The 18,947-nt window shown below is 33.6% G+C and overlaps 3 protein-coding genes across 5 annotated transcripts; 1 reads left to right on the forward strand and 2 right to left on the reverse strand.

The window, feature by feature from the left end:
* Window positions 1-1,919: 1,919 nt before the first annotated feature.
* Window positions 1,920-5,096, forward strand: LOC125810852 (protein KINESIN LIGHT CHAIN-RELATED 2-like). Of its 3 annotated transcripts, none has more exons than XM_049490344.1 (3): window positions 1,920-2,270; window positions 2,663-4,606; window positions 4,699-5,096. In XM_049490344.1, the coding sequence occupies exons 2-3, from the start codon at window positions 2,679-2,681 to the stop codon at window positions 4,919-4,921; spliced, it is 2,151 nt and encodes a 716-aa protein (XP_049346301.1). In that variant the 5' UTR covers window positions 1,920-2,270; window positions 2,663-2,678; the 3' UTR covers window positions 4,922-5,096. The 3 variants fall into 3 exon arrangements, with proteins under 3 accessions (XP_049346301.1, XP_049346302.1, XP_049346303.1); XM_049490345.1 differs by having other exon boundaries at window positions 2,196-2,270; window positions 2,666-4,606; XM_049490346.1 differs by having other exon boundaries at window positions 2,212-2,270; window positions 2,672-4,606.
* Window positions 5,097-5,744: 648 nt separating this feature from the next.
* On the reverse strand, window positions 5,745-9,741 carry LOC125810857 (protease Do-like 1, chloroplastic). Its single transcript, XM_049490353.1, has 8 exons — window positions 9,300-9,741; window positions 9,005-9,127; window positions 8,526-8,697; window positions 7,791-7,828; window positions 7,122-7,320; window positions 6,786-6,938; window positions 6,451-6,585; window positions 5,745-5,990 (listed from the first exon to the last, which is right to left on the reverse strand). The coding sequence occupies exons 1-8, from the start codon at window positions 9,692-9,694 to the stop codon at window positions 5,913-5,915; spliced, it is 1,293 nt and encodes a 430-aa protein (XP_049346310.1). The 5' UTR covers window positions 9,695-9,741; the 3' UTR covers window positions 5,745-5,912.
* A 3,981-nt stretch (window positions 9,742-13,722) lies between these two features.
* Window positions 13,723-17,260, reverse strand: LOC125810861 (carbonic anhydrase, chloroplastic). The gene is made up of 9 exons (XM_049490357.1): window positions 16,818-17,260; window positions 15,674-15,735; window positions 15,213-15,356; window positions 15,061-15,109; window positions 14,852-14,968; window positions 14,604-14,743; window positions 14,408-14,513; window positions 14,167-14,325; window positions 13,723-13,912 (listed from the first exon to the last, which is right to left on the reverse strand). The coding sequence occupies exons 1-9, from the start codon at window positions 16,995-16,997 to the stop codon at window positions 13,871-13,873; spliced, it is 999 nt and encodes a 332-aa protein (XP_049346314.1). The 5' UTR covers window positions 16,998-17,260; the 3' UTR covers window positions 13,723-13,870.
* Between the last annotated feature and the right edge of the window lie 1,687 nt (window positions 17,261-18,947).

An 18,947-nucleotide genomic window follows, 5' to 3' on the forward strand; every position in this document is an offset into this window, starting at 1 on the left:
TAAATTTTAAATAAATGCATGTGAAGTTTATTTAGATTTTAGGCCTCTAATTAAGATTTCGCTTTAGGCCTTCGATTACGTTGAGCCGCCCCTGATTGACTACTTGAAATTAAAATTTATCCACATTTGATGTTCATATTAATTTAATAATTTATCTCAAGTTTTGTGTATTAGTTGCTTGGAAGTAAAAATAAAATTAAAAATATGGGAATTGCCAGCTCCCTTTAGAGAACGAGACATTATAAAATAAAGTTAATTATTTAAAACTTTATAGGAGTATAAATCAAGGTGCAGATTTGACTTCCTAGGTACATTTTGATGCATGTGTAAGTTGAAACTTCAAGATATGGCATGTGATCTCTAATTAAAATAAAATGATACACAAAAAAAAAAACTATATTTGTCTTATGGAAATATTGATAAAAGCTGAGAAAGTTAATAAAAATGAAAGAAAAAATATTTATTTATTGAATTTTAGATTTTTTAAAAGGAAAAATAGTAATTTATCTCTTTTTCTACTAGATAAAAGAATCTAAAAATCAATATCCAATCGAACTGTGTTTAAACAATGTAACGTTGGTCATATCATTGTCCACACAATGGTAAAATCCAATCCTTACTAAAATCTGCCCAACAAATTAAAAAAAAATAGAAAAGAGAAAACAAAGAAGAAAGAGCCATGCAAATGTGTCCAAGTAATTACTCTCAAGTAGGTGTCCATACCGATAAGAAACTATATATAGATGGATAATTTTATATTATCACTCTTTGAATATAAAGAATACAATGTCTTGAAAAATGTAATACAATAACTTATAAGGAAATGACTATAATTAATGATAAGGGTAAATTAAGAACTAAGTATAAAATTATCCATTAATTTCATAAAGTGAATAAGTATTGTTGGACAATAAAAAATAGTATAGTGAACAATTATTATTGGACAAAGGGAGTAAAATTCTTCTCGCAACATATAGTGGAAAAATAAGTACGGAAATAACAAAAACTGTTTTTCAAAAACTATTAACGAATATAATGATGGGTTTCGCGTATCGTCATATAAATTCCTTTAAAAGAGTTGTTATTTTTCTTTCTTCTCCAAAAATCACTTTTCTCATTCAAAAGTTTGTTTTGTTTGAAATAAATTCATAAATTCTTCGAAAATTAAAAACATAACAGGGAAACAGAACAAGCCGCCATATCAGAAAATATTGATTATCGCGGAACTGGTCCCTATTTCCATCGTAGACTTAAGGGGACCACCTATCTGATGCCACGTAATACGTTACCATTGAAGGTGACACGTGACAGGCTGTGTAATGAACTTCCCTTCAATATTTGCTCCATGTGATTAACTTGTGGACAATAATTCTCATTTTATACACAAGATAATTTTAGTACTTTCGTATTTGTTATCTAAATATACCTTCAATTCTCAAAAAATGAAAAGTATTCACATAAATTGATAAAATAAAATACATAATTTGTTATTACATATAAAATATTTCACATAGTCATTATTTAAGTTATATTTTATGTACATAATATATGAACTTAAGATATATTAGTATAGCTTAATGTATATAATAAGAATTCTTACCATATTATTGTCCGTCAAAGGATATATACAAATTAAGTCTCTTCAAATGTGAGATCACTAATGTTAAAAATAAAATAGACATAATATGATTTAATTGTGTAATAATTCTTTATAATATTATTAAATCGTAGAAATTAACTGATTGTATAAATATCTTTGGCACTATCTGTCTATTGTGCGTATATGTGTGTGTGCATGAAATCGATGGCGTTGAAAAACCGTTAATGGCGCCATGTATGACAAAGTCACAGCGAAGCATAAGTTGGAAAATATTTTTAAAAATCCCCAAAAATAAGAAGAAGGGATACATAAGAGAGAGAGAAGAAAAGGGCGTAAATAAGAAAGGGGAATTGGGCGGTTGAAGAGGGAAAGTTTTGGCAGATGATAAGTCATCTTCATGCTTCTACGTTCCAACCTCTCTGTAACCCCACTTTTATTTATTTTTCTTCCATTTTCAATCTCAGCATTCTATCTTAATTCTCATTATCAAAATTTCTCAAATTCTTCTGTACCTACTTCCTTTCCTTGTTCTGTAACCACCATCATCATCGACCAATAAATTTTATATAACTCATAAACACGTTAATTCCATATATAACAGTGACATTCTTATTCTTCATCTGTCAAGTTTTTCTCTGCATTTTCCACACAAAGATTAAGGGAATTCGAGGTACACGATTTTTTTTAATTATTTATTCTTCTGTTTCATTGCGGTTGTAGACATCGAAATTTTATGTTTGTTTACCTTTTATGATCAAATATAATTAATTTATGAAGAGTATATTGAAGGAATGCGGATATGATCTCGAAATGCGTTTGAACATTCTTACGTTTGAAACAGGGGAAAGGAGTAATTAACAAGTAAAGGCAGAGTTATAAATTGAATTCCCTATTTGAATATTGCACTTTGAAATATTATTTAATGCTCGTGTGCGGTTTAATCTTTTAGAGTCAAAGGTTGCTTTGTGATTTATTGCTTATAAAGTTAATTATTTATGATTATGTAGGGTTTCTGTTACTTTGAAGGAAAATATATTAATTTATTTTCCCTTTTGTCTGTAGAAGAAACAGAGATTCAATGCCTGAATTTGCCATGGATGGATCAATTGTTGATGGAAATCACAAAGAACCTAATGGCCATTTTCTACCTCACAGAGAAATTTTCGATCAAGGGTCTCCGAGGAGTCCGTTGAGTACACATAGTCGCGAAACTGAGTCGATTGATCTGGATATAAATGGAGGTGTTGATACTTCAATTGAGCAACTATACAATAATGTGTATGAAATGCAGAGCTCCGACTATTCGCCTTCGAGAAGGAGCTTTCTATCGTATGGTGAGGAATCGAGAATTGACTCTGAGTTAAGGTACCTTGCAGGGGTAGATTTTGGTGAATTGGATAGTAAGAAGGGGCTGTCTGAGCATGACAAAGTACACAATGATGAGAAGTTGGGAAAAATAAAAACATATCCTGCAAGTCCCAACTCTGTTTGGTCGGCAAAGGGAAAGAAGTTTTCTCCTTTGCAAACTGATTCTCCAATATCTAACAAGCCACCAAGATCAAGGAGTAAGTCTTTTAATGAAAAGCCTTCTCCCAAAAGATTTGGGAATTTGAAAAAGCTCAATGCAACTATGTCCATGAAGAATGAGAAGAATTCAAATGCAAATGAGGATTCATCTAAGGCAGGGTATTTAGGACCCTATTTACTTAAACAAGCCAGGGATATGATTTCGACAGCCGGAGAAAATGTTCAAAAGGCTCTTGAACTAGCCCTTCGAGCCATGAAATCGTTTGAGAGTTCTTCAAAGGGAAAGAGCAGTTTAGAGTTTGCTATGTGTTTGCACGTTGTAGCAGCGTTAAATTGTCGATTAGGGAAGTACAACGAGGCAATTCCGCTGTTGGAGCGATCAATTGAAATTCCTGACTTGGATGTGGGACAAAATCATGCACTCGCAAAATTTGCAGGGTGCATGCAGTTAGGTGATACATATGCAATGCTCGGACAGTTAGAGAATTCGATACTGTGCTACACTGCTGGCCTGGAAATTCAAAGGCAAGTTCTTGGAGAGAAAGACACGAGATTTGGCGAGACTTGTAGGTATGTGGCTGAAGCACATGTTCAAGCTATGCAATTTGATGAGGCTGAGAAGCTTTGTCAAATGGCACTTGACATTCATAGGGAGAATAATTCATCAGCTTCTCCTGAAGAAGCTGCTGACAGGAGACTCTTGGGGCTTATCTACGATTCGAAGGGAGACTACGAGGCTGCTCTTGAGCATTATGTTTTAGCAGGCATGGCCATGGCAGCTAGTGGCCAGGAAGCTGAAGTAGCGTCCATTGACTGCAACATTGGCGATGCATATTTATCTATGGCACGGTATGATGAGGCTATATGTGCTTACCAAAAAGCTCTTACTATGTTCAAGTCTACCAAAGGAGAGAACCATCCCTCAGTTGCATCGGTCTATGTACGTTTGGCTGATTTGTACAATAAGATTGGAAAATTCAGGGAATCCAAATCTTACTGTGAAAATGCACTTCGGATTTATACTAAGGCCGTCCCTGGAAGCCATCCGGAAGAGATTGCAAGTGGTCTTGTCGATGTATCTGTGATCTATGAGTCAATGAACGAACCTGATCAGGCGCTCAAGTTGCTTCAGAAGGCCATAAAAGTGTATGGAAATGCACCAGGACAACAGAGCACTATTGCAGGAATTGAAGCCCAGATTGGGGTCCTGTACTATATTCTGGGGGAGTATATGGACTCATACGATTCCCTGAAAACTGCAGTATCGAAATTCAGGGAAATTGGAGAGAAGAGGTCTGCAATTTTTGGTATTACTTTAAACCAAATGGGACTTGCCTGTGTACAACTTTATGCAATTAACGAAGCTGCAGACTTATTTGAAGAAGCAAGGATAATTTTAGAGACTGAATGTGGACCATATCACGCAGATACATTAGGAATCTACAGCAATCTTGCTGGAACTTATGATGCAATGGGCAGGTAATTGCTGTCTTTGATTGTCATATTACTATTATATTACGTTTGCTTTTTCTTCGTTATAACAATATAATCGTTGTTAATTGTGTTTGCAGGACGGATGATGCAATTGAAATCTTAGAATTCGTTGTTGGAATGAGGGAGGAGAAACTTGGGACAGCAAATCCTGATGTGGATGATGAGAAGAGGAGATTAACTGAGTTATTAAGAGAATCAGGGAGAGTGAGGAGCAGGAAATCAAGATCCCTGGAAACACTTCTTGGTAACATGTCTCATATTTTCCTCAAGGATCAAGAGATTGATATACTAGAAAGATAAACGAATAAGGTCTTCGTTGTCATGTTGGGGCATTATTTTTTTGTACATTTGGATAAGACAAACTAGGAAAATAAAATTGTCTTTACTTGGGCAATGAGGAATTGAGATCCTCCTGCTTGTGGTATACGGTTTGTACTAGAAATGAATGTGTAAAGTTTTCATTTTCATTGTCAGAGTCGATTAAGTCTCACTATCAATTTGTTCTTTGTGCATCTTGAATGTTAATATAATGGTACACTAAAATTCTCAATTTCTTTGTCAGTCATTTCTGTATCAATGTGTTCAGCTCCCTGACGACCCCAACTAATCTGTATTCAAGGCTTAGGACCTCTGCTTAAGGGTGGAGGACTACTATCCATTCCACTAATACCTTGGGTGGTTCTTGGTGTAACTTGAATGCTAATAGAATAATGGTAGACTTGAGTTTTCAATTTTCATTGTCAAAATAGATAAAGTTTCTTAATCAATTTGATCTTGCCATGTCTTGAATGTAAATATAATAGTGTTGGACTAAAAACTTTCAAATTTCATTGTCAGAGTAGATAATGTTTCTTTATCAATTTGGTCTTTCTGTATCTTGAATGTAAATAGAATATGCTGGACTTTTGCTATCCTTTTGTTGTCACATCTAGCTGTTTAAGTTTTAAGGAACTTGCAAGGCAAATCAGTTCATGCTTACAGTTTAACCAAATAATTTTCTAGTTCGTCATTTTCATCTGATTTAGGATTGGGAATTTCACCAGATTGATGTAGTTCTGTCATCCCTACTTATGTGGACACCCATCTTACCTAACATTATACAATTTGAGGATATCTAATACTTTAGAAATATTTAGGCAGCAGTGTTAAGACTCCCAACTATATTTGCTTGCACCCTAGTTTTAAGTGTAGTTTTTGTATATACACAACCATTCAACAATTGATGAACTAATAATATGGGCTTGTTCGCCAAGAAATGCATATCAACACATACTCTTATCCACTTGAGGAACTACGATTCTTCAGGCTTTGGTTCCAGAAGTACAGGGATCTTCTCTTTCTGATCCCCACGCAGCACTTCCACAATTACCTGTTCATAACATCAGCCGTAAGCTTAGCTTACTACAATTCCCACAAATGTAGTTCCACGTTTCACTACCTTCCCACACTGAATACTTTCCAAATACTGGAAGGAGAAAAGCTAATGGAAATATGGAAATGTTAATGAAAAAGTAGGTGCACGTAAACAAACTTATGGAAAACAAAATATTTAACAGGATTCATAGGAATTTATAGAGAAAACCTTACTACTGTCAATATCAAGGTCAAATACTAACTATTCATATTCTTAAAGATCACTTAAATAAAGTTGCAGAAATAAAAAGGAAGATCAACTAATAAAGTTCTATGCAAGCAAAGGTGCAATTCCAAATATAATGTTTATCTAAAAGCGTTGTGAGTTGGCATATGCTTGAGAAATGCTCTGTACTCCATATGAATTCTAAGCCAACAATAAAGATGCAAAATTTCGTAATAGATGTATGAATTACCTTATCTCCAACTTTGCATTGGTCAAGAATTCTGTACAAGTCGGTGCCATTAGAGACCTTCTTTCCATTTATAGATGTGATTATATCACCTAAAATAAGTCTTCCGTAGGAATCACGTTTAGTAGGTAGAAGACCCTGCATGTACAGGATTTAACATCTCATATTCGGTTTCTCATCATGTTAGTCACAAATTTAAACTGGCTTGTATAAACAATCACATGAAAGAAAATAGGTTGAGTGAAATAACTGGTGGAAACTGCTGATGTTTGTAGTGTATAAAAGGAAGGAGAAACTGCCAAGGAATGTCAAGGGAAAAGATACAGGAAATAACATACTGCTTTGCCTGCAGGACCATTTGGAGGAGCATCCAAGACAAGTACTCCAGTGACTCCCAGTTGCTCAACGGACTGATCAGGTGCAAACTTTATGCCCAAAATTGGCCTTGTGACTTTCCCAAACTGCACCAATTGATCAACAATGCCACTGACCTGAATAGGTAAAAATCAAAATCTTCAGGGGAGAGACTACCACCTCTTAGTAGAAGCAAGGGCTACTTTCTGAACCGCAGGGTGAAATAAATCAGTTTGTTTTATATGGGGAAGTATGTTGAACCTAAAAGTTTCATTTAGCATTGCAAATCATAAAATTCTGAAAGACAAACAGTAACTTACAGTATCAACTGGAATTGAAAATCCAACACCTGATGATGCACCGGAAGGAGAATATATAGCAGTATTTATTCCAATAAGATTTCCAGAACTATCTAGAAGTGGCCCTCCACTGTTACCAGGATTGATTGCTGCATCTGTCTGAATAACATCTTGGATTGGGCGGCCAGTAGCTGCAGAATTGATTTCTCTCCTAAGGCCACTAGAAACATATAAATTAATCAGTGATATTAAGAATATGTATGATCCATAGCGTTAAGTTAATCCATATCCAACACAGCTTGCTTATGCATATGTATCCATTTACCATGAGATATGGTTAATATTTATGTTTACTTCTTGGATTTTATGGGTGCAAGGCACTCAACAGTGACCACCACATCAACATCACAAGGCTAGTCTTTCAGTTGAAATAATGGAAAAGATTAGACAAAATTCTCTACTTCATCTCCGTTTTAAACAAAGAAAAGATGATAACGTCATTTAATTTTATTTCCTCTCGTCTACTTCCTTCACTTCATTAGTCATTGATGGCACAAGCCTTTTACCACAACTTTGAGTGGCAGGATTCATTTAATTTATCTCTTATCTTCACTCAACATAATTAGCACCATTTCACTGGAATATCTGAACATTAGGACCCTGTGCACCATAAATGAAATGTCTAAATACCTGATAACACCAGTGGTGAGTGTATGATCAAGTCCAAACTGCAAAGATATTTACATTAAAGATCAGTCATCATGTGTTTCCAGATGAAACATAAAAGAGAAGTAAAATATTCATGTTTATAGTAAATTTATATGAATAAAGAGGAAAAAGAGGTGTGAAGTGGTGGGGCTACCTAAATACAAGAAACATGTACTCATTGCAACAAGAGATTTCCAATGTGTAAGTCAAGAATTGTTCTAGGGCCCTTAACAAGTACTTTGATTTAAGTGTAAGTCAGTGACACATTTTGGCAGAAGTTGGAGCACTGTAGGGGGGGAATCGTTATGCTTTAAACTCATGGGAAAAGAAGCAGTTATAAATATTAGCAGGCTGATAAATGTTCAGAAGTAATAGCCAACTTTCAGATACTGATTCTTTAGCTGGAGAAGAAGGTGGGCTAACGAGCAAACATTTGAAACAGAAGACTGAACTAAGTTGTACTCGCTATCAGTTGGTTTTTTTCTTACTTGCACAAATTTTATTGTTAACAATAATGCACTAGCATTCTATATGCAAAGTTATACTTTCTAATTGTTGTAATGCTCATGAACGCCTGCAAGACAATTGTTTTCCTCTAAAGCGAAAGCTGAATATAAAATGGGTCAAACTAGGTTTAGAGAAGGGACAACAGACCAGATAAAAGTACTATTATTACATGAATAGAATTCTCTAGCAGGTTTGTATTTCGTCACATACTGGATTTCCAATAGCAAATACTTTTTGACCAACGAGCAAGTCTGCAGATACGCCAATTGGTATAGGTCGCAACTTGTCTTTTGGTGCATCGATATGCAATACAGCAACATCTTTATCTTGGTCAAATCCAACAACTTTTGCATCATAAGTAGTTTGATCAGCAAGAGTCACTCTGAGCAAGACTAAGACTATATTAGTACTAGCAATTTGAGCGTAAAACGAAAATTAAGCAACTAAGAGACGTACCAATCCAACGAAATTCGTATCATGAAAAAAATTGCAGGTTTCCTAATTCTCCCTTAGTTAAGACAATCAAAGTTTTAGAATTATGCTAGTATAAGAGCAATCAGATAGCATATTGAAATAACATAACGACTGTATCAAGGAACTTGACACCTGAAACCATTTAGGCAGATACAAAAAGGAAATAGAAACTTGTTTTAAACAGAAAATGTGTTGCCAGTTGCCAATTAACTCACCTGAGATCAGAAGCACCTCGAATCACATGATAATTAGTAACAATATTTCCATTTTTATCCCAGACGAAGCCTGACCCAGACCCTTGAGGCACCTCAAATACATCCAATGTAAACATATCCTGCCTATAATATCACAGACGGAATCCAAATTAACCAAACCGGAAAATCAAAGGTGGACGTCAATTACAATAACAGGAAATACATCTAGCAGACTTTCATCAAGCACTATATCTACAAACTTAAATGCTCGTGAATCAACATATAAGAAAAAAAATCATCCTCATTGTTAGATCACCTGGAAGCAAGATTAGTAATATACACAACGGAAGGTGTATTCTCCTGGAAGAGGCGAACAGTAGCAAGTTCATCAGTCTGCAATTTCCTGGGTGAAGTGACTACAAAAGCGGAGGCAGGGTCAACGTCTGCTATATAGAGAGAAAAAGACAAGGCAACGGAAGTGCATGCCACAAAAATACTATCCATAAGATTCTTCCTGTAGTTGGACTGGTCATCGGAAGAGGCATAGTTAGAGCAAATACGCCGAGCACAGACCACACTGCCGGCGAAACCAGGTATTTTCCGGCAGAGTATAGACTTAGCAAGTTGAAATCGATCTGAGCCGGAAATTTTCCGCGTCGGAGTTGTGGAGAAGCAAGCAGAAGAAGCTAAGGAGTGTGAAGATGCAGCCATTGTTAAGAAGACAGCTGCCGAGAGCTGACTTGTTTAGAGCAGAGCAGAGACCCGATTTAGTTGGTTCTTCGGTTCGGGTGCTCTTTCTAATATTGTGTGATCTACGTTCTCAACGAGACTATTGCTCATGTGTATGCTACACCACAGTAGTAACGCTGCACCATAATGGCCCCTCTCTTCGATCAACGAATCAGGTCTGACTATGATTTGTTTCAATCCGTTGCAACAAAGTCAGGCCCATGGAAAGGTTCTACACTGGTCTATCCACAATGGCACAATCTAGACAGCATGAGCACATTCTAATTTTTGACATTTTGCAGTTTAAAATACATTCTATAATTTTTACTAAGAGTCTTTAAAATATAAAAAAATAAATACACGGATAAGTTATAGATATTCAGAAATTTATTTATAAGAAAAAGATTCAAATATGTCATCGATTTTTTTAAAAAAAAAGACTTATTTATGTCTTTTTGACTTATATATACCATTTTCTTTTGAAAAAAGACTCAATGTCATTATGAATTAATTGAATATCCATCCGAGTACGCAAAATCATTTTATCCATGTAGGGAATGATAATTGTTGTCTGATATTATTTTCTGGTTTGAATAATGTTTGTGTGGTGAACAATAACAACATATCCAGTATAATCATATATTTAAGGACGGCAAACGTCAAAATGTATGCGGCTCTTACCTTTATCTTTACGGTAAATCAGTAAGCAAATATGCACGTGGTGTATATTTTGGACAGTGTCTTGAAGTTTGAATTGCAAGAACTAAACTTCATGTTACCATCTTAAAGTTTGCAGAAATAGGTCTTGCTACTCTTTTTAAGTTTGACTATATTTTAAATATAGTTGCAAATGTTGCTTATGTCTTGAATAGCAGCCCTAAAAATGGACTACTAGAGCGTCTAAGTCCATTTTGCCTTGTGGTCGTGACCCAATGAAATTAATTTTATGTCTTACCATTATAGTGTTTTGCAAGTTCAATTGAATATACCTATAAGTTAAAAACAAAAAAATCAGATTTTATATTCGTATCTGAATTGTATTCAGTAGTATTGGATATTTTGTATGTTGTTTTGGGTAATGGGGTGATTGTACCAATTGTGTTCGTATTCAATCCAATAAGTATCCATATTGATTTGGTGTAGGTGATTTGTTTTTCAGAATATTGCTACTGTTGAAATAGGTATTCATTATAATTTATATACGAATACTGTGGAATTTTTAGTATGAATATTATATTTCTGAATTTTTAGTATGGATATTGTATTTCTGAATTTTTAGTTTGTATATAGGACTTGTTAGTATAGATATTGTGTCCACAAACTTGTATTCATTCTATCTATATATCACTTTCAAAATGTTTTTGTATTCTTAGTTGTTTGTTAATCAGGAGGTTGTTTTGGGTAATGGAGTTTTATAACAAATTGTGTTTGTATTCAACCCAATAAGTATGCATATTAATTTGGTGTAGTTGAATTGTTTTTCATAATTGTATTCCTTGTTATAGTTAATCAGGAGGTTGTATGTTTTTTTCCAGAATATTTTGTCCAATAAGTCTATGTGTTTGTATTCAGTCCAATAAGTTTGTATTCATGCTAATTTGTATGTTACTTGTATTCATTTTATCCATGGATTTATTCAGAATATTTTTGTATTCTTCAGATATTAACTGTATTATTTTTAGTTTCTTCTCTAAAGTTGTATTCATTTGTTATTCATAACAGTGTATTCTTCAAGTATTATATTCATTATGGTTTATTTGTGGTTCTATATATGTATATTTTCTTTGTTTGTATTCATTGTGGTATTGTGGTTTCTAAGTACATGTTAATTCATTAAGTAATTATACTTTTTATTTTTGTCTTCATTCTAACTTCCATGTTGTTTCTTGCATAATTCATTTATTCATGGAACTGAATTTGCGTGCAAAGATCCACCTAAGAATGCTCCACACATGCAGTGCTACATTCACAATGAAATTAAACGTCATCTGGCTAATACTATTTTTGAGCATCAGTATAAATTGTTTTGTGAAAAAATATGTTTCGATCATTATATGAAAATAAATACAGATTATCATTCTTTAACAATATTGTATTCATGATTGATAAATGTATGTACTTTACTTTCATAATTATATCCTTGTGATCAAAATTGTTCATGATTACCATTATATTTTAATCATTATATATTTGTATCCTTAGCAAAGTTGTTTGTTGTATTCCAAACAACAAACAACAAAATACACTACAACTGTCACAAGTTTTCTGATAGTGGATACAATATTTCTAAAAAAACAAAAACAAACTGCCAAACAACCTTACGATTCTTCAATTGCACTAAGTATTACAAAAAAAATTATACAAACATTCCACATCCATTTTTATTTTGTATTCAAACAAGCTAAAATTAAAACTATCCAGCAAAACTAATGCTTCCCACTGTTTTCATAATAGATAGTACAATTTACAATTATCAATAAAAACATGTACGATTTACTATTTAGGATTCAACAATTAACTAATACATGGTCGAATTTGTATTTCATAGATTATATTGAAATTCTAGTTGGAAATTCCTCTCCAAAGTTGTTTGTCAGCAAAATTTTAGCCCTTTTAAAAAAATCTTCTTCTTAAATAGAAACATGAAATTTAATAGAATTCACTTCAACAAAGATTGAGTATTATCAATATAAATTTAAAAATCAATATTGGAAATTTGATGAAGAAGGGGGATGGGTGCTCTATCGTTTATTCTTGAAGTTGTAACTGATAAGAATTTTATGGGATATGTTCCTTTTTAAAAATATTCTCTTCCCTAAATTTCTCTTTTCTGTTATTAAATAATTGTATTCTTTCATTTAAAATAAATAAAAAACATAAATCAAATACATAATAAACTAAACATATTGACATTTTTTATAAATATTGAAAGTGTGCTAAGAAATCCTATTAAATGTTAAAATATGGACATTTTGAAAAATTTCCCAAAATTAAATTAGAGCGGCTCATATCAGTGAAAAATTCAAAATAATCCTAGTATATCTTAATTATTAAAATTACAATTACTAGCTAATTGGACCTATTTTATAAATTTTAGATGCCCCAAAATGCATTTCTAATCTTCTCTGTCTTTAGCCTTAAGTGGAGCCAAGTAACGAATGGGTGTAAAAGTTTTTCGGCTATCTTTGGTTAACAAAAAAGTACGGCCGGTCGACAGTTAAAAAACAGTGCCGATTTGGCTATTTGTCTTCTTTTCCTAGAAATTTCCAAATCCAACTACTTTTGACATTGCATTTTTCAATTTTTATTTTAAATATATGGATAGTCAATTTATATTATTATTGACGTTAAATTTACAGAGCAACAAAACACTAGTGCAGATGTCATAGCCCATTTGACATTTTGATCATTTGTACTTTTTCAGCAATTCATACAACTGAAGGTTGTAGTCATGAATCATTTTGAATACCTCAGCTAACGTAAAAGTCTGTTTGAATTGACTTATTTTAGGTATTTTAAAGTTAAAATAAACTTTCAAACACTTATTTTAAGTCAAATGTTTATAAGTCCATCTAAACAGACTCGACTTCATATTAGAATTGTCATTAATATTCCATGATGATGCAGTACCAAAGAGGAATTAAACTCCTTGTTTATCTTTGCTGCTATGGCTTGTTTTAGTAGTGTCGACCGATGTTAGCTCTTTCATTTACAAGACTAGATATTTTTCTGAAGTTTGCTTCAAATCCTTCCTTTTCTTTTCTTGGCATTTTTCAAAATTATGTGCAAGTTTTGTTGATTTGCTTCTTTTTTCTTATATGGATTATTTTTTGGTATTCACAATCCATTAGCTTCAACTAATTCGAACATTTCCATTTTAGAGTCGAACCTCAAATCACTGGTTAAGAGTGAAAGGGTCACTATTGTTTGCAAACTAAGACAAATTTTCCGCTTTGTAATGGATTGTTGTCTGATAGTAACAAATGATGGAAACATCATGGAAGTTGAACTAGAGTGAAAAAAACTTGTATAATTGTAGGCGAAAGGAGTGTTCGTAGATTATTATTATGGCCAATTTTTGGTCTACATGAGCAAGAATTGGTTCAGATAACAGATTAAATCTGGGAATCCTCTTGTTGCTTGACGATCTCGTTGTCTCTACATGAGCTTCCAGTGCAGTATACTGGCCACATCTTTTACCTACCAAAGCCCACCACAAACGTATTTATACCTTGCTACAACTTTTCAAACCAAAAGTACTCTCCATTTTATTTATTTCAGAAATATAAAAACGAGTGCCTCTTCCATATTTGATTGATACATACATAATACATACAAACAACATACACAGTTGATTTTGCGAAGCAATTACATAAGCAAAGCAAAAGTACTGTCAGGCGAAAAAAAAGGAAGGAAATTGTGAGGGCCAAATGGTAATTGAATTAAGTTCATACGGAAAGAGCAGGAGAAAGACCGAACTCAAGTCCCCACAGCTCAAATCCTCCCTTCACGAAATCGTAGTAACCTCCCTTCAATGCCAATGTTTTCTTCACCAATCCTTCTCTCACGAATGGATACGTAAGCAGATTTCCAAGTGAAACGTTCACAGCTTCCTGCAACATTTTTCATTATCATCAATTATAAAATACTGCTATTTAATTAATTGATATTCAAAAAGTTAAATTTGAATTTTACCTTCTCACAAGCTGTACATTGATGTCCAAATTCTTTATCTCCGTGATCGGCCAGAACCTTGGCCTTGGCAGGTAAACCAATTTTCACCCAATCCTCAATAAAGGCACTGCATTATTAGATCGATTATTAATCAATAATCTATTAACGATAAGTGTTTTGAATGAATAATTGTAGAAAAGGTTAAAGAGTGACGTACGTTGATTCACTACCATCTTCAGGTAGAGACATGAGACCTTTGATACCTCCGCAAGCACTGTGGCCAATGACAACAATGTTCTCCACCTTAAGATGAAGAACAGCGTACTCAATGGCTGCTCCCACTCCAGAGTATCTCACCTGTTCAAATTCAATCTCATCTTTATTTTTAAAAATTCAATTCCTAAGCCAAATAATCGACTCGTATATACTTTGGGTTAAAGCATAATTGATTGATTTGTTACTGACCTTGTCATAAGCAGGGACCATGTTGGCGATGTTACGAACCATGAATGCCTCACCGGGTTGGAAGTTGAGGACATGGGATGGGCACACTCGTGAGTCAGAGCACGCGAAAACCATGAACTGTTACATATTTTGGGCAATAGACTCATCAGAAACCGTACGAATCAAGGCGTACAATAAAATTAGATAACAAATTAACAAGGAATTTGTACCTTAGGGCTCTGGCCCTTTGCTAGTTCACCGTATAAGGCTGGGTTTGTACTGTTGGTACATTAATAGAAAAGAAGAAAAATTATCAGACACTAATGTTACACCATCAAATATGCAGAAATTTTAATTTCAAGAAAGTGATGAATTTGCTTACTCATATTTCTCAGTCTTGAAATGAATAAAGCCAGCTTTCATGTGCTCAACAGGGTCGAAGGCCTTGCTGCCATCTGCTGATTTCAATTCAGCAGTAATCTGGTCAACTCTTGCTGCAGCAACTGGTCCAAGTTCTGCTTTCTCGCTGTAATTGCATAAAATAATTTAGACCATTATTATTATTGAAGCGATATTTCAAGTAGAAAAAAAGACTTGTGGTTTGAGCACATCGCACTAAACACTTTTATCTGGAGAAATTGAAACCAATTAACATGTTCTTTTGCTGTGAAATTGAATTTTACGAATAAACATTGCATGATTATGTTTTCTCGGCAGTTTTGCAAATTTTAACATTTTTTTGTGTACGTATCTACGTATGTATGCATATTTTTTGGGCCCCACTTGATCAAGAAAAAAGAAGTATTGTGATTTAGAGGGTAGAGTCGTAGAGGGAGTACAAACCTGAGGAGTTTCTCGAGTGCAGCAATGGCCTGATCGTAGGATTCTTTTGCCATTTCTTCTCTCTGCAAGTTCTAAATCTCATTAGCATTTTGGAAGACGTATATATAATATATAAGTTAATGTTTGATCATAAATTCTGAAAATTTATCTTTAAATATCTGTTGACCATATATTTTAAAAAAATTTAGACTAGGAGAAATTTCGCTTTCGCTTTTAAGTCGAAATAAAATGCAAGTAAGTTTGGTTATAGCAAGTAGTAACCACATTATAAAGTGATGGAGATGTCAAAAGAAGACGTGAAATAATTAATACAATGGAGTATTAAGAAGGTCGGTTATCTTCGATTTAGGTGGATACCAAAACTAAATATTAAGACAAAAACAACGTAATAAATAGATACCATCCTACAAACTTATGGTAGGCCGGTAGTTATCACTTGTAGGATGGGCACATACGAGGATACCCATTCGATTATTGAATTTGTCAAATAAGTAATAATTATTTTTAAAAAAAATAAAATAGAGAGCAAAAACATTATCCACAGAATTCACAACACGGCCCTACGTATTTAATTTTCATTTTGCGAGAACCTCTACATAATTGCCACCTTACTTGGTTCATTTTCAAGTTTAATTTGTTATTTCCTTCATTTCAAAATAAATGTTATCTTAGGATTTCAAAACAAAAATTAATATATTTTTTCGAACTATAGTACTCTTGTATCAAAGAACTAGTGTTCAATTCCCAAGAAATATCAGAGTAATAATAGGAATAATTCAGTAAACTATCATTTTTTAATGAGTAGTAAAATAAATTAAAATAACACTTATTTTAGGACGGAAAAAATATATTATATGTCATGGAGTACACGCAATAGACGTGTACAATTCAGAGCGACATCAATTCACCTAACTTCAGGAGATTCATGGCCAAAAATAACAACACTAATTATTAGAGTAGCTAGAAACTAAAGTTTAGAACTATGCCAATATAGAATTTTCACGTGAACTAGCATGCATGGACACATAAGTCGTTACCAATACGATAAAACAAAAAAATGTCTTGCTTAAAAAAAAAAGTAACGTCAAATGTAAATAACTTGTTATAACAGGTTAAAATACACTTATATAAGTTAAATTCGTACCACAATGGGGTTGATGATGGGAGTAGGGGCAGCGAAGACGGGCTCGTTTCTGATGAGACTTGGAATAGAAGAAGAAGAAGAGTTGCCGAGCCTTGCGAAGGCAACGGGACGAGTAGGTTTCTTAAGGGAAGCTTGAGCAGGGGAGATAGTAAGGCAATTGTTAATGGAAGCAGTTGACATTTCTCAATGAGCTTCTTTTAGCTTTTGCTTGCCCTTTATACTACTTTGTTACTCACTAGTAATAGTATAGCTAGTGGATGGGTCCTTGATTATTGTTGCTTAGGACTCTTACATATAACCAATCCAATAGACAATGTTGAAAGTGATGGCTAAGCAAATGAGAGCTTCAATCCATTGTAGATGAGGTTTGTACGTTGGAGATTCAATGTTGCATCTTACTTTTGCCTTAAAATCATATGGCTAAGAAGCCAAGAACCTTACATTTCAAGAAGCTAATATTTTTTTTCTTTAGAAAAAATAAATCAAGGGATGTGGAGGAAAGAAATAGGATAATGGGGCCAGGAAGAAGGGTTCTGTCTCTTTTCAGAAAATTAAACTGCACATAGACAGTTAAAATCTTTTTTTTTTAATGTATATGCAGTAGATGTCGTTGAATTTTCTTTGACTTCTTCGTTGCGTGTTTTACTTCTTATATTTGAATCGATTGAGTAAAAATTCTGACTCCACCGTTGAATAATGGACAATGTTATTCTTTCTGTAGGGCAGTACAAATTATATTCCCACCTACATTTGCACTCTTTCTTTTATTTGGTTGTCGTGTGGTCATTTTCATAATTTGGACATGCATATGTAATGACCATTCGCCTCGCCAGAGTAACAATTATGGCCATAATCTCAATTTAGTTCCAAATTCATCAGATTTAGAGTCAGAATATTCTCTTGTAATTGCACATTTGCAGTATTTACTAATTTGGAAGTCAGAACGAAATTACTCCTCGTAGCAAAGCAATTATCCGCTTCGCACTGTGCTATGTACCCAACATTTGCCATGGATACGATAACTGATACACCAGACTTGCATCCTTCCCTATCCTACTTACTCAAAAGTTGTTGATCCTTTTTCATTGTATCCCTTCCAATATATCCAAGGATTAATTTGGAATAAACGTTACACAATTATATTAGAGGGATTAAATCTCTAAATACGTGTATGCATGGAAGATGATATTATGTACCTATTTGTGACTACAATATCCAAAGCAATTTTTTTGAATTTCTTCAATTAGCTTAACATTAATTTCTTTGAACAAATTACCAAATATCCCTTATCCGATCAATGCTCGCCACATGTCACGATTAGAAGTGGTGTAGTGACATGTGTCAATATTAAAAACAAAAATATATGACTACCTCAAATTCAAACGAAAAATATACGTACGGAAGAAGAAAAAAAATGAATGGAGGATGGTAAATGAAAGATAAAAGGAAAAGGTAGTGGATGAGAATAGATAAGGTCCTATCTTCAATCTAATGCTACTTGTGGTTGTACTTCAACATTTGCTTCACATTCTTTCAATTTTTATCTCCTTCAATTATCAAGTTGGTGGTCGAACTTTTTAGTTATTATCACTATGGACCATATGTGTTTCTGCTACAGTATTGCCTAATTCTCCTTATGTGGAGAATATAAATGAGTTTTGAATTAAAAAATATTTTTCGTCGGCATTGTAAAATTATTTACTCATTCAATGTATCCAACGAGTTACTCAATTATATTTTAAAAGTTATCAGTTCATATCTACCGTGAAAAAAAAGGGGGGGAGGGCGGCATAAAAATGTGGTTGGCTAATTTAAGCGATACTCCTATTCAGTTTATAAAATAGTGACTAGCAAAAAGAATTTGTTGCACAAGCATCAACTTTACTAATTAGATTACCCATATATTGCAAATGAGTGTCAGTTTATTTAGAATAAAGATATGATATTTCTCACCTTTGCATTAGGATAATGTTGATAGTCCCCATTGCCCTTTGTTGGCTTGTAAATTGATTTATATACCTGTTTGTCTCCCACAAGCTCCCTGCTGATCCTTTTAGATGATTTAGAACTTTGGCTAATTTGTGTGAGTTTCAACTATTACATCACATACTTGTTATCTCCTAAGAAATT

Source organism: Solanum verrucosum, unplaced genomic scaffold (genome assembly GCF_900185275.1).
Source record: "Solanum verrucosum unplaced genomic scaffold, falcon-dt-bn FXZP01000032.1, whole genome shotgun sequence".
Classification (NCBI taxonomy): Eukaryota; Viridiplantae; Streptophyta; class Magnoliopsida; order Solanales; family Solanaceae; genus Solanum; species Solanum verrucosum.